This window comes from Nicotiana tomentosiformis, chromosome 5, assembly GCF_000390325.3.
Source record: "Nicotiana tomentosiformis chromosome 5, ASM39032v3, whole genome shotgun sequence".
NCBI lineage: Eukaryota > Viridiplantae > Streptophyta > Magnoliopsida > Solanales > Solanaceae > Nicotiana > Nicotiana tomentosiformis.
The window spans coordinates 25185513-25200294 of record NC_090816.1 but is presented as its reverse complement, the minus strand read 5'-3'; the positions used below and the strand labels follow the sequence as shown (position 1 = coordinate 25200294).

At 33.3% G+C, this 14782-nt stretch overlaps 2 protein-coding genes across 6 annotated transcripts; one reads left to right on the top strand and one right to left on the bottom strand.

Moving 5' to 3' along the window:
* Positions 1 to 788: 788 nt before the first annotated feature.
* On the bottom strand, positions 789 to 4039 carry LOC104100676 (uncharacterized). 2 transcript variants are annotated; one of them, XM_070202095.1, is made up of 3 exons: positions 3900 to 4039; positions 1192 to 1892; positions 899 to 1125 (listed from the first exon to the last, which is right to left on the bottom strand). In XM_070202095.1, exon 2 carries the CDS (start codon positions 1862 to 1864, stop codon positions 1241 to 1243), a length of 624 nt encoding a protein of 207 aa, XP_070058196.1. In that variant the 5' UTR covers positions 1865 to 1892; positions 3900 to 4039; the 3' UTR covers positions 899 to 1125; positions 1192 to 1240. The 2 variants fall into 2 exon arrangements, with proteins under 2 accessions (XP_070058195.1, XP_070058196.1); XM_070202094.1 differs by having other exon boundaries at positions 789 to 1892.
* A 3772-nt stretch (positions 4040 to 7811) lies between these two features.
* LOC104100689 (uncharacterized) lies at positions 7812 to 14441 on the top strand. 4 transcript variants are annotated; one of them, XM_070202090.1, is made up of 10 exons: positions 7812 to 8085; positions 9878 to 9954; positions 10718 to 10759; positions 11077 to 11148; positions 11266 to 11349; positions 12564 to 12651; positions 13848 to 13872; positions 13903 to 14038; positions 14127 to 14154; positions 14251 to 14441. In XM_070202090.1, exons 1-9 carry the CDS (start codon positions 7908 to 7910, stop codon positions 14145 to 14147), a joined length of 723 nt encoding a protein of 240 aa, XP_070058191.1. In that variant the 5' UTR covers positions 7812 to 7907; the 3' UTR covers positions 14148 to 14154; positions 14251 to 14441. The 4 variants fall into 4 exon arrangements, with proteins under 4 accessions (XP_070058191.1, XP_070058192.1, XP_070058193.1 ...); XM_070202091.1 differs by having other exon boundaries at positions 7817 to 8085; positions 11077 to 11118; XM_070202092.1 differs by lacking the exon at positions 13848 to 13872 and having other exon boundaries at positions 7819 to 8085; positions 13941 to 14038.
* Positions 14442 to 14782: the final 341 nt, after the last annotated feature.

Sequence of the window (14782 nt, the reverse complement as noted above, 5' to 3'; positions counted from 1 at the left end):
CTGCTCGACATTAGGTCAGACCATAGTTACGCCGAAGGTATCCTTTTCTAGTTGCGGGATTAAATGCTACAACCAATCGCTATCTTCCAATAACAAGCTGGGCAATAAGCTCAATTCTTCCACAACATAAGGCGCAGGCTAGCACAGCAGAATAACGTAGGTGCACTAGAGTAATTCGCGCCACAACCATATCGTTGCACATGTTACACCAATTATTTGAAGCCGATATATAATAAATCTTGATAAATCAAGTTAAAAGATCTACCTTTGGTGACATAAGTTAGATGGAGTTGCAGTTCATTGCAGTGGAAAATATGCAATATAAATTGGAATTCTAGCGGTTTACCTTAGATGCAAGTTCAAGTGAGGTCACATGCAAAAGGAATTCCTGTTCATTGAACTGCTCCCATATACTTCAAGAAAATATGAAGTGTAAAATTGTACACATTGCAGCTACTTGGGTGGAAATGCTAAGATCTATAAGCAGATTATACATCAGGGTAATTTACACCTGACCTTTGACTACTGGGCCAATCCCTTGAGATTACAAAAATAACAAACCCAGCGTAATCGCACAAGTAGGGTCTGGGGAAGGTAATGTGTATGCAAACCTTACACCTACCTTGAAGATAGAGAGATTGTTTCCAATAGACAAGAGACGAAAAGAAAAGCAGTAGCACCAAGGCCAATCCCTTGAGATTGATAGGCAAAATACACGGGTAAGAGTTTTGATTAATGGCATAAGCTGCTTATGGATTTAGGGTTGTTATCATTTTGAACTATGAAGCTGACAGTCAAACAAGGATCCGGAGAATAAACTAAACGCAATTTACAAAGATAGATTCCTCAAGGTACAAAGACAATTAGAATAAATTGTAGATTCAAGCTTCTTTTTCCCTTCTCCTTTGAACACTGTGATAATCTCTCATTTTCACATTTCCGGTTTTAGTACAAAGATCCGTCAAACATGGTACAAGTGAAGTCCCTTCCAGAGAAAAAGAATTGTTTCAGGTTCAAAGCTATATCAAGCTAAAGCCCTTTACTGTTAATTATCTTCTTCTCCAGGACCAGCATTATGATTGCCCATCCTCCCAACCACTCTTCAAATTTTGCTTCTCTTTCAACCTAAACTCCTCATTGTTAATTTTCTGATACAGACAGAATTTGATCAAGGGACATGCTTTTATTTACCTGCACTTCTTGTAGCTCGTCGGCATTTTGACTTGACAACGAAAACTCTTCATCTTTGTCCTCTCGAGCAAGAGCTGGCATCTGGCTTTGACAGCGCATCATTAGAACAGGTCGCAGATTGCTCATCTTTGTTAGATAAAGATGCTTCATTCTTGGCTGGTTTAGATTCTATAGACTCCAACTGAGGCCACTTGAAGCTACTAGCCTTTTCTTTTGCCGACCTGAAAACGTTTGAAATATAACCAGCATTCCTCTCACCGTCTTGTTCTGGACCTGTATTATGACCCCAAGTAGCAGGATTCCAAGAGATATTTCTCCCTATCCGGAAACTTGAACTTGGTCTACTCATAAATCCTCTTTTCGGCTGCTTCTCGGACATGACAGCTAGAGAATGTCTGAGATCTTTAATCATTTCATTAGCAATTGGAAAGCCAGACTCTTTCATTGACCTGACAATGATGATAGAATCTTTTGAATCTGCTGTGTGCAAAGTCACTTGACGAGATTTCTCCTCAACATTGTTATTGAGATTAATAAGGTTAGGCACTGCATTCTGGGTATGCTGTTGAATGTAGATAAGCCCGGCCGCGGGCTCGTTTGCAATGAACTTTATCATTTCGGCCAAGGATTCGGTTATCTCTACAAAGCCATCCACTGCGGAAAATTCATGCATTTTCTTGAAGGCCAAATGTTCATCATCACTAATGGTGTGAGAAAACAATTAGACAGGTATAAGTTGAACTTAAAATAAACAAAGCTAATTAGTTTAAACACAGCATTCTCAGGAAAACATTGACACCAACAACAGCATAACAACCGTAGTTTAGGTTACACATATAACAACCCTCATCACCATCCTTCCGAACAATTGAATTAAGTACATCATGTACAAACTGGTGTTATGTGTAATATTTCACCAGATTTCTCAAAATTAAATACTTCGTGATGCACGCTACTTTGACATCACCAGAAACTTAAGAAGAAGTACAGCCAGTCGGCAATTTCAGTTCAGTGGTTTAAAAGATTAATTTGAATGCTGAAGCCCATTACCCCATAGGTATTTCACAATTCAAAATACCCAGAAAACAGCATCAAATATTTAATAGGCAATACATATAACACATTACAAGTAATATGTTCCTAGGCAGGACAAGTAAATTTCTGTGAATTTCTTTTTGAGTTGCTTTTATGGACTCTGTGACAAGTTAAATGATAATAAAAAGTGTATTTATTTCAGAATCATTGCCACTGCTTGCTCAACCGGCAGCTAAGGTCCACCGGATTCACTTCGAACAAATGAATATGGGAAACAAGTCTAATGCCTTTATTATCACATGTAAAATAAAGACAAAACTGATTTCGTTTATTCTTATGGATATCTTTCCTTTTCTTAAGTTAACTTACTCAGAGGCTACACAGGGTAATGCTAAGGACTAGAGAACAGTTCTTGTTAAATGGGCAACCAAATGGATCTGCAACTGGGATGCGATTGTTTTTCTAATCATACCTATCAGGGAAAAAGTTTCAGAAAGTGACCCTTCATGTCGCCGTCTTGTTCCGAGCACCATTTACTCATTTAGAGCTCAACTACAATATCTCCAATAAAAGAAGTTCTTTGACCATAGAAGAAAGAGAGTAAAGAAGTTCACTTTTGCACACTTTTTATTTGAATAATAAAAATCAATCAAGATGGCCCAAAGTGATAATATGGACTGTTTAAGAATTTAGCTAATGTTACCAAAAAAGGGTAGCCCGGTGCACAAAGTATCCCGCGTTCATGCAGGGTCCGAGGAAGGGCTGCACCCCAAGGGGGTGTAATGCTTGGTAGCTAATGTTACCAAGCAACCACATAATCTATACTCAATCCATTATCATTCATCTCTTAAGAAAATCATCAACTTGAAATTGCAGCTTCTCATGATTCCTTATTTTGCGAACAGTCTAGGAAACAAGAACTGTGCTCCATTTTACTAACAGGACTCAAATTTGTTTCGACGGTAGAAAAACGTCAATTGGTCACACATGATTTTCTTAAGAAAAATGAGACACAATCCACTGTCTCCTTTTCATTAAAAATCCTACTCGAACATAGATCATGTCCACTGATAGCCAATTTGAAGTTGATAGACAGTGTCCATGCGGGAAACCAAATACAGAGGTTTCAGGTTGTGGTGGGTGGGTAAGTACCCCTAAAGATTCAAGCCCTACGAATGAAACCGCCGTTCATCACCTTCGGTAGGGAGCCCTTTACCTCCAAAATGCACTTCACAATGCGAATCCAGATTAGTCGGCCCCAAACCGGACAAAAAAACAAGATTTAAAGACAGTGAAGTGCACCTCCTAATACAATGCCACTAAATTTTTTTCTTTAAATTTCCTATATGTGTGCAAAATCTTTTCTATAATACATGTTAAGTTAGCAAAAATTACTATAAATTAGAAATGAATGAGCAAAAACATTACATGCAAAGTCAATAAACCTCAAATTCCCCCAAAATCCAAATATTCAAACAGAGTTCAGGCAATAAATGTATAACCAACCAAGATTCAAGAACCCAGTTCTCAAAATCAAATCTTTAGCTAATTTTGTCTATAAAATATATGCTATTAAAAAAGATAACACAATTAAAAGTTTCCCTTTTTCCTTACATCTGCATAGTGGTAGAGGTAGTACAATATTATGAAAAAGGACGCCATATTTGACTTACAGATCAAACTAGAAAAGAGAAGTATCAACATTTGTCTTCAGATTGTGAGCTGAATTGAAGCTTTCTCCTGCTTGTTTCTCTATTTCCCCATTATTTGTTTTTATTTTATTTTCCTTTTCAGGTTTATAGAGAATCAGTATTTTGTCTATACCTTCAGGCAAGTGATAACCTTGTCCTTACCAAACGCTATTAAAGCCAAATTACCTTTTTGGGCGTGGTTTGACTGTCCAAAGCTCATAAAAATTGATTTTTATATATAGGCAATACTCGGACAAATGATAAAAACTGGTAATTTCATGGAGGGAATTACACAATCTGCCTACTAGGCACAAACTAATTACCTATTTTTGCCCATTTAGGAATTACAATTTCTACCTATTCATCAAAATTTATTTTTGCCGGCTACTCATTCCTCTTTTTTGCTTGAATTTATTTTCCTCAGCATACCAAACCATGCATATTTCCTTTTAATTAAACCTATAGCTTTCTCTTTGTGAATAAGTATGAAATCTAATTTTAATTACTCATTACCGCACATTCTAATCTGTCTTACAATGTGTACCTATGCAATCTAAAATATTTACTCAACTACCTATTTTCAAAATCCTTTCCTTTCTAATCCCGGATCACGTGAAACCTCATTAATTGCCCCAATCTATTTTCTCTTTCATTGTCTTCTCAAATATAAATAAACGTTTTTCTTCTATCTTTCTCATTTCATAATAGGATCTACTTGTCCATTAAATATTTTCTATTAATTTATTCTCCATTTCAAAATGGTATATAGTATATTATTATAACATATCTAAATTTTAGTATAATCGATGACACACAAAATTGAGTTAATTAGATTATGTGACAACTCATATTAATTCAGTTTAATAATTGAATTAAAAAACTTTTTTTAAACTCTTAGCTTACAACTGTATACCCTGTTGGTATATTCATATACTATACTGGTATCATATGTTAGTTGGAACCTTTTTGGGTTGTATTAGCTATATTTAATTGGTACACTGTATGATTTTTCTTTAGTAATAGTAGAATAGTACAATATCTTGATTTTTTTATTATTTTCCTTTATGCATATGTATTATGTAATCATTTTGATTTTTTCTTTATGCGTTTGTTTTATATAATAGTATTATAGTACAATATCATGAAATATATTATTATATTAATATGTGGTACACTATTTTTTTGATTTTTCTCTTTATGCATGTGTATTATGTAATAGTAGTGTAATCATATATAGTTGCCTGGAATTAATTAGTAGAACTGTATACCCTATTTGGTATAATTATATGTCATATTAGTATCACATGGTAGTTGAAATATTTTTTGGTTGTTTTACCTACATTTTTAAGTAAATTCTATTCTGAAATAATTTAGATGATCATATTTTGCTGTGTTGGATTTTCTTGTACTTATGGACATAGATTTTGTGTATTATGTAATAGTTTTTATAGTTATATGCAGTTGTTGGAACGACCCCGTACAACTATATACCCTATTAGTATAACTATATACTATATTGGTATTATATGTTAGTTGAATCTTTTTTTGGTTGTATTAACTGCATTTAATTGGTACACTATTTGATTTTCTTTTAATAATAGTAATATATTACAATATCTTGAAATACTTTATTATATTAATAGGCGGTACACTATTTTTTTTATTTTTCTCTTTATGCATGTGTGCTATGTAATAGTAGTATAGTCATATAGTTGCCAGAAATTAACCAGTAAAATCGTATACCATGTTGGTATAGTTATATGCCATATTGGTATCATATGGTAGTTTAAACATTTTTTTGGTTGTTTTAGCTGCATTTTAAGTGAATTCTATTCTTGAATTATTTATATGAACATGATTTGGAGTGCTGGAATTTTTTTGTGCCGATGGACATAGATTATGTGTATTATGTAATAGTTTTTATAGTTATAGGCAATTATTGGAACGACCCCATACAACTATATACCATGTTAGTATACGGAATGAGCAAGTTGCTTTGCGAATATTTAGCTTGCAATGCGAGCATGTAATTTCTCATACTCTTATTGCATCCTTTAATGTTTTGGTACAGTAGTATAGTCGCAGATAGTTGTAGCAATATTCTAGAGCAATCATATACTCTATTGGTATACATGTATACCATATTGATATCATATGGTACTAGAAGTCTTTTTTGCTACTTATACTTTTATTGCATTTTTTAATATTTTATTATCATTTCTATTCTAACTAGTATATATGGAGATTTGGTTGCTGTAGATTATGTTTTGCTCCATAACTGGTTGTGTTACTGCTAATGGTAGAGTGTGTACTGATATTTGTAGGGAAGGAGATCACGGTTTGCATGGCAATCACGTGGAATTAGAAAAAGAACAAGAAATAAAATAAATAAATAAATAAAAAGAAAATAAATAAAGAAGGAGTCAAAATTGAGTGTGAAATAAGTTATGGTAAAAATAACAATAATACGATTTGGGCAAAAATATATAAATAAAAGTGGAAAAAGAAAAAAATAAGAAGAAAACGAGAAAAAAGAAAGAAAAAAGGAAAAAAGGAAAGAAGCATTGAGATAAAAAAGAATTGGAGAAAAAAGAGAAAATTCCCACAAAAACTATCATGGGTAGGAAATGTAATTAGTTTGATGGGTAGAAAAATATATAGGTAGATAAGGGTAAATCATTTTATTTTTTTGGGTAACTGTGTCATTCACCCAATTTCATGACCACATAAATATTATGGCCCATTTTTTTTTTATGCTTTAAGCTTTTATGACCATAAGTTTCAAAAGTCTTATTATTTTTCTTAAATTTTATAATAAATCAAACTATATTACAATAGTACCTCGAATATACTCCTCAAATATTTTGGCCCGATAAGTTTGTCAAAAGTAGCAGAAATTAACCGTAAAAATCAGAAAAGTCAAGTGAATTCCGAGAAACTGCAACATGGAAAACTAACATAAGAAATTCACAAAATAGCAGAAATTACATCTTAAAAAATAAACTAAACAACAGAAATAGATAAAAAGAAGAATAGCAGAAAATGAAAAAATTTACACCTCTAAATTTGAATTTTTGTTAATCTTACTTTTTCCATAATTATCGCTAAATCTAACAATTAAGTTTTTTTAAATATATGAAGAAGATCAAAAGTACTCACTTTTGCCGAACTTAATAGACCATAACTGGTCTAGGAGTATATTTAATGACAATTTCAAACATACTTTAAATCATAAGGGACCATTTTTATTATTTTCTCATCAATACTTCCTAAAAATAAATTGTCTGACTTATATGCCACTTATAGGCAAAACTTCCTAAAATATAAATGTTTAAATATTGATAAATATATAGAAAATACTTCTCAAAATATATTTGTGGTAGAAGTAGAAAATACAAATTGATAATGTTTAACTTTTATTTTAGAAATAAATTCTTAAAAAATGAGAAGAGTAAGCAAAAAAAGAAAAAAAAAAGGAAGAAACAAAATGGTTAGTCAAAAAAGCCATTGTGGGAAAAAAAAAAGCCACTGTAATACGTTGAGCCAAACAATGAACATTTTATTTGAAGTTGTAAATTGAAATTTTCACTATAAAGAGAAAAAAGAAAATAGACAAGAATTTATAGTTATAGTGATTTTACATTTGTGACTAACAAGGGTTGTGGTGGAATGATAAGTACTATTTCATTCTTCACTAAAAGTTTCGGGTTCGAACTCTAACTATGGAGTCGCCTTTGTTAGAGAGCGTTTTAACCGCCAACGAAGATCTTTCCGGTACTAATTCGGATTTAGTCGGACCCAATTAAAATAGTGGACACCGGGGTGGGAACAAAAGAATTTACAATTGTGTGTGACACAAAACTTAAAAAGAACAGTCATGAAAAAAATTAGAAAAAGAACAGCAAACAGATAACGCTCTTAACGGTAAATAGCACTACTACTTAGTTGTAAGCAAATAGATAGAGAAATAAAGGGTGGAAAAGATAAGTGATGGCATCTTCTTCAATCAGCTTAACCTATGGAAACTTCTTCTGTAGATTGCACTGTAATAAGCAACCAATTTTATCAAATTATATCAAGAATTCCCATATCACAGCTTTTTTCTCCACCCAAAATGGCCACCATTTGAGGCTTAAGCAACACTTTCCCATAGCAGCAGCTTCTGATGGTAAGTCTACTTTTATGTTGTCTTTCTCCTTCTTTATTTTTGCATCTAAATTCTTGTTCTTTTGTTCATATGAAATATACCGCTTTTCTTTTCCCACTTGAGAGATTGAGTTTGTATTTTGGTTAAAGAATTGATATTTTTAAGAGTGCAAGATTGTGGCTTCATAAGATAAAGAATGATGGGGTTAGGATTAGGAGGGTCAAAAAATTCCTTTTTGGTGTCAATTTTGGACATGGTTTCAACAGCTATTGGAGATAAATTTTCTTATTTGGAAACTACATAAACAACAACAGCAACGACGACCAGTAAAACCCACTAGTGGGGTCTGGGGAGGTAGTGTATACGAAGACTTTACCCCTATCACGAGGGAGTAGAGAGGCTATTTCCGAAAGACTCTCGGCTCAAAAAATTATTTATAATCTAACAGTACTAGAAATTATAATCTAAAAGTATTTAGGAAACATTTGAAAGAATTGTGGTAAAGGAAAAGTTTGATTCGCTAAATAGTGATATATAGTGTCATGTAAAATATGATGGGGGAGTAAAATGTTTTGAGATCTAATAGAGTCTAGCAATTTAAACTAATCTTTTTATGTTATATGTATGAGTGATTTCTTTAACTATCTGTTCCACTCTGTAAAAGTTTCCACTTTTACTTTTAATTATCTCCAACTACCTTCAATAATGTACTCAAACTTCTTGTTTAATGCGGCCAGAGGCGGATGCAGGATTTGAAGCTTACGGGTTCAGGATTCTAGTTTTTTTAAGTTATTGGGTTCTAAAATTAATAATTTGTACATATTCAATGAATTTCATAAGACAAATACAGGATTTGGACCAAAACTATTGGGTTCGGCCTAACCTGTAACCTAAACTCTAGATCCGTCCCTGGCTTACCAATAGTCCATGATCAACTCCTTTTATTAGAAGTAAGAATGGCTTCAAATTGCTACTGATGACGACATACTAGATCTAATTGTTTTTAATGCAGATTTTGTGCACATGTTTAATGCAACATCTGAAACATCCTAGTTTAGGTGTAGCAAATGCCAAGTGTGAAATACTAGATAGCTACAATGGTAGTAATAGATTTGCCGACTTTGACATTATATCAGGAACTGAAGTTCTGCTTGATTTCCATTTGATTGGTACATTACAATAGGTGGCTTGATGCTCGAGGATATAGGATTGTGACAGTAAAGGTAGGGGTAGAACCAGGTTTCTAGTTTTAAAAAAAGATCTTTTTATTTCAAATTGTTCTCTTATTTTGCTTCCTGAGAATCAACCAAACAATTTTTACTTACCTTTTCACATAATCTTTCTTGTCATTAGGAAAAAGGGAAGAACAACAACTTGTACTTTTCTTAGAGTTTCTAAACGTATAATTTTTTTAAAAGAACGTTTCATGTAATTCTAATTTAACTCCAAAAGCTGATAATTGGCACCTCGATACAGCGAATAGGTTTATCAATATGAGAGGAATTTTATATCTAATAACATATATCTGTTAGTGTTGAGATTTGATGCAAAATTTATAATTAAATATACAAAAGCTAGAGGGATCTACACATTATGATCCCCTGAATTTATGGTTAAATAGAATTAGCTATAACAATCCATGTTTTCAAATGAGTTTCTATCTTTCGTCATGTTATTTTCTATCATTAACTTTGTAGATGAGGTTTTGAAGCCACTGTTTATTTGAATAACTTTTGCCTATTTGGCATCTGTTTTTGTTGTTCATTCAATTTCTGTTCACCATTTCGTTCTAACGCAATGCCCTCTTTTTCAGGCCTTCCCTCTGAGATTACTGATGAAGAATCTAAGTTTGTTTCTGTAAATCCTGAATATCCAAAATATGGTCCACCTGTAAGTTCTGGTTAGTTATTTTACAGTAGCATCAGTCATTTCTTTTCATCTTTCCATTTGTTTTGGTTGATCCTCTAAAAAAGCAACTTCCAATAGGAACAAGATATGTGGGAACTGCTATGAAATTGTGTGAGAAAATGCATGTTTTTAGTTATATTCTCAACCAAGGAAATATAAGTGGAGAGAATTACATATCTAGGGCTCAACAAGTGTCCTGCTTAATATCTGGCGAAGAAGATGTGCAACTCGTTATCGAATGCAGTACAATAGAGTATTTCTTTGCCTAAGTTGCGGACAGCTTCTTTATCTTCTTTTTCCTATGTGGAGCTCATTTGAGTACTAATTTAATGAGTGAGAGCATTTCTATCTGTATTTTATCATTTTGTTATGGACACAAACATGGACATAAATGTGTGTAATATTTTCATTTTTAAATGTTGAAATCAGCTATCAGAATTCGAACTTCTTGGCATTTCTGAAGGAGCTGAAATTTTTGAGTTTTCTGTATCTTCTAAGACGTATCAAAATTTATTTTTGTTCTAGAGAAGAAGTTACTGCAAAGGGAAGGATATCTTGCTTTAATGACTGTATACTATGGTGTATAAGAGCCAATACATGATGGCGATTTTGGGATGGCCTTCAAATGTTATCCTTTCAAGCTAAAAGTTTTCTAGAAAGATTAGCACATATTTGGTGATTTTCTGGTATACTTTGCTCAATTTATAATCTTAAATCAACACCTCGTGAATTACCAATTACACAGGCTTTGTTGTTGCTGGGATTTGAAGTGGACGAGGCAGCAAAGGTAAATTCAATTTTGATAAACTATAACACAAGGATGATTACATATTCATAGAGTGTCTGTATTATTTTTCATTTGATATTCATAGAAGGATGAACTGCATTTTCTTTTTCATATGCTGAGGAATTTATTAGGTCACTCTTCCCAACTGCTTTTTCCTTCTAGATCTTCCTCTTTTGTTTAGGTTCCCTCTTAATGCTAGTAATTTTGGGGTCAGTGCAGCATGCTTGTTGGAAAAAAACTTAGAACAGTAACTAAAATTGCGTCCTAGATATTCATTAGAATCCATAACTGATCCTGATACGCTTACCTTGTTGCAGATACAGCAACTTCTGAAGGAGATGGATGGTGAATTCCTTCAAGTAAATTTCACTAGACATCTCATTGCTCTTGTATGCTTCTTTTTGTTTAACTAGAAATTTCATGTAGTTGATGGTATTGTGCATTTCTAAATGTCATTTTCTTGAATTTCAATTCGAAGTTACATTTAATAAGCATATATGCTGCAGGTCATTTTTTGTACTGAAGACATGATTTCTCGCTCACTTTGGGAAGCAATGAATACGAAACAGCCCAATTTGGATGCTTCAAAGGTCAGTCAACTGAATTCTTTGATAGATCATTGTGCTTCTGCATTGAGATGTGAGATTATCTTCTTATATCTAGTACTATAATGGCACACACCATTGCATACACCCACTGTTGACATGATCATGGATGAATATAACTAGTGTTTGGCCGTGCTTTGAGCTTCAGTTTTTCGAGAAACAAACATTTTTCAGTAGAAGAAGAAAAAAATAGTAAACTGAAGAGCCCCCAGGGATTTGGTTAAATGGCAAAGGTAGCACATGGCATGATGTATGGTAAGCACACGTCACGAGTTCGAGTCCTGGCTGGTGAGCCAATCATAGTATTTAAGTGGAGACAATACAAGACGGGTCTATTTACACTGAGTTTCGAAACTTGTAAACAGTGGATTTCTCGGTTACCAAAAATAAAATAGTAAATAGAAGATACAGCTTGCAAACATTATGATTCGAAACCTAAGCCCTAAGTTTGTTCTGCAGAACATGTGAATATACTGCTTAATTTTTGTAACTTTTTAAGTTAAAAAAGCATATTACAGCCTCCTTGGTCTGTGGAAATAGGCTAGAGCCTCTTATGAGTGTATATCAGCATTTTTCTTCCTGACCCCAGGTTTGAAGGTATGCATGTTCTGACTCGTTTTTCTTCAAAAACTCATGTAAGCGTCCCAAATAGTACAATAAAATCCCTATGTATTAAAGTACAATAACTTAGTTTTACGTGCTCAGTCTAGGAGCAACAGCACCTTAAGTTTTCCGTTTATATGTTATTTAATAAACATTTAACTTGTGTAGTATATAAAAAATAGTTTTATGATGCTTAAAATTTTGGAGATTTTGTAAATAATATCGAGATATTGTAGTCTAGCAATTCAGTTAATCCAACAAGTAGTGTTTCAAACTGAAAGATTACTGACCTTAATGCTGATCATTGCAATAGGTTACCATTGGATTTGTATGTCAGTAGAAAATGTCGAGAGCCCTCTGTTAAAGAACCACAGACTATTGAGTATCAAAATGAAGCAGTTCCAAATGGAGCGACATAGGATATTGAGTATTCATAAAGCCGGCCCCAACTATCATGTAATTGCCGTGCTGTTGTTGTTTTAGTATATGCTTATCCGTGCCTTCTCCTGAGTTAATAAACTGTCATAAGAAACGGAAATTGCTTGCCTAAGCAACAGACTCATCGTTACTCTAATGAGGAGGTATCATTTATGCAGATCGCTAAACAGCTTCCACGAATTTGCTTCCTGTCTGGCCTTACGGGAGAGGAGATGATGATGTTTATTGACGCATTCGAAGAAAGTGGTAAATAGTTCTTTTTTTCTGCATTTAAATTGACGAAACACTTATGTCTAAACAGAAAAACTCACTTTTTGAAAAAAAAAAAAAAAAAAGTGCCTGCAGGGAAGAACTGCCAGTTCTCTTAAAAATGTGTGAAAAGGAAAATCCAGTATTTCTAAACACTGTACGGTCTCAATACAGCATTATCTTAAATTTAGGTGGAGAAACAGATTATCATAAAAATTTTATTACGAAAACACATGAGTCGAAGGATCTCTCTTGGTTGCTACTTCAATACACAACATACTAATCTGCAAAGGCATAACATTTCACGCTACATCTTGCAAATGCAAATCGTTTAATCTTACATATATGGTAATCTTCCTGCCGAGTAATGACAATTAAGGCATTCAATCGATTTTTCATCATTTATGAACTTTCTTTTTTCAGTTTAATGTCGCGTCTGAAATGATCTTTTATGTAATATGGCCATTATTTTGTTAAATGGAGTCCATCTCATATAAGCATAAGTATCTTTGCAAAGTGTAGACTTTGTTGGCAATATTCTTTGGGACCCAAAAATATTGCATTGTGTATTGGACATCATTTGCACAAGTTGTATCTCTTCTTTTACACCTAAGAGGTCAAGACTTTTTTGCCTATAAAAGGGAAGGCCATTAGTTCATTTTAGACACACCAACAAGACTTCAGTCTTCATTTCTTGTTTCTTCCTTTCTTCCTTTATTAAGAGTGTTTTGTATGAGAGTTAAGTGTTGGGAAGCACTTGTGTGAACCCTTTCTTTGGAGTGATCTTGTGAGGTTATTCTCTTAGGGTATTTGGGATTAATTAGAGTGTTTACTCTAATTTTGTACTCTCTTTTGTACTCTTATTGTTATAGTAAATTGCTCCTCTCCGCTTGTGGACGTAGGTCACTTTGACCGAACCACGTTAAATTTGTGTTTTCTTTATCTACTTTAATTGTCGTTGTTATCAACTTCCATTGTCTTTGTTATTGTCATTATACCGTTGTTTGGCTAAATTCCGCACTACCCGGGTTCCCGATCCTAACATTTTACATGGTCATACTCAGAGGCAGATCTAGGAATTAAACTTAACGGATTTAACTTTTTAAGTTCTTGGCACTAAACTTATCGCACTTTGAAATTATGGGTTCAGAAATTAATATTTGTTGAAAAATTATTGGTTTTCACATATATAGCTTTATGCCATGTCGAAAATACTAGGTCCAGTTGAACACATTGTTGAAAAGCTAGCTCCATTGGCCTCTGGTCATACTCCTGTTTCTTTACAGGGCTTGAAGATCCCGTCTTTGCTGCTCTAGTTCAAAACAGCGCGGACAAGCCATTACAAGAGTTAATTGATGAGATTATGGGAGATCATGAACTACTTGTAAGCTTAATACACTTCCCTTTGTTATATGAAGCAATTTCCAACAGTTTTTTCCCCTCATGGCTGATATTATCTTTTTTCCTTGCAGTCTGCAAGAAATTCAAGCTAGATGACAGGTCTGCGTAGAAAAAAAAGTTCTATAAATTTGGTCTGACAGATTTTGATTTGTTCTTTGTGATATGTGATGTTAAATGTTCTGATTTTCTCTTCAGGTAAAGATTGCTACCGAACTAAATTATCAAACAGATAGATCTTGACTAGTCATTTTTACACAATCAGTTCTCGTCTGGTTAGCATTGAATTAAGTAAGGAGGGAGATCCAAAGTTATTTTCTACATCTGCTGATTTTTGAGCGGTTGTAATTGTTGTGATATTAATGCAATAAAGAATTGAGATTCAGATACATTAGTATTGTGGCACATATTTATCTTAGGTCATAAGGAGTGTCTCAGATAATTCGTTGAGTTTATCAGCAATAACCTATGGACATGGTCTATAACTTATTCAAGATAATCGCGTACAATCAAATGCAAAATGGTGGCTGTACATCGAGGTAGAATTAAATTCTCTTAAATAAACTATAAGATTTTATCCATTTCAAATAAAGTACTCCTATCGTTTCTTAATTTTAGAGTCTTCCCCTTAATCTTATAAATGTAAAAACTATTTTATGAAAACATACTAGATATCCCTTCCTCTTTGACATAGATTTCATGATCTAAATAGTATACATAAGCAAAATAT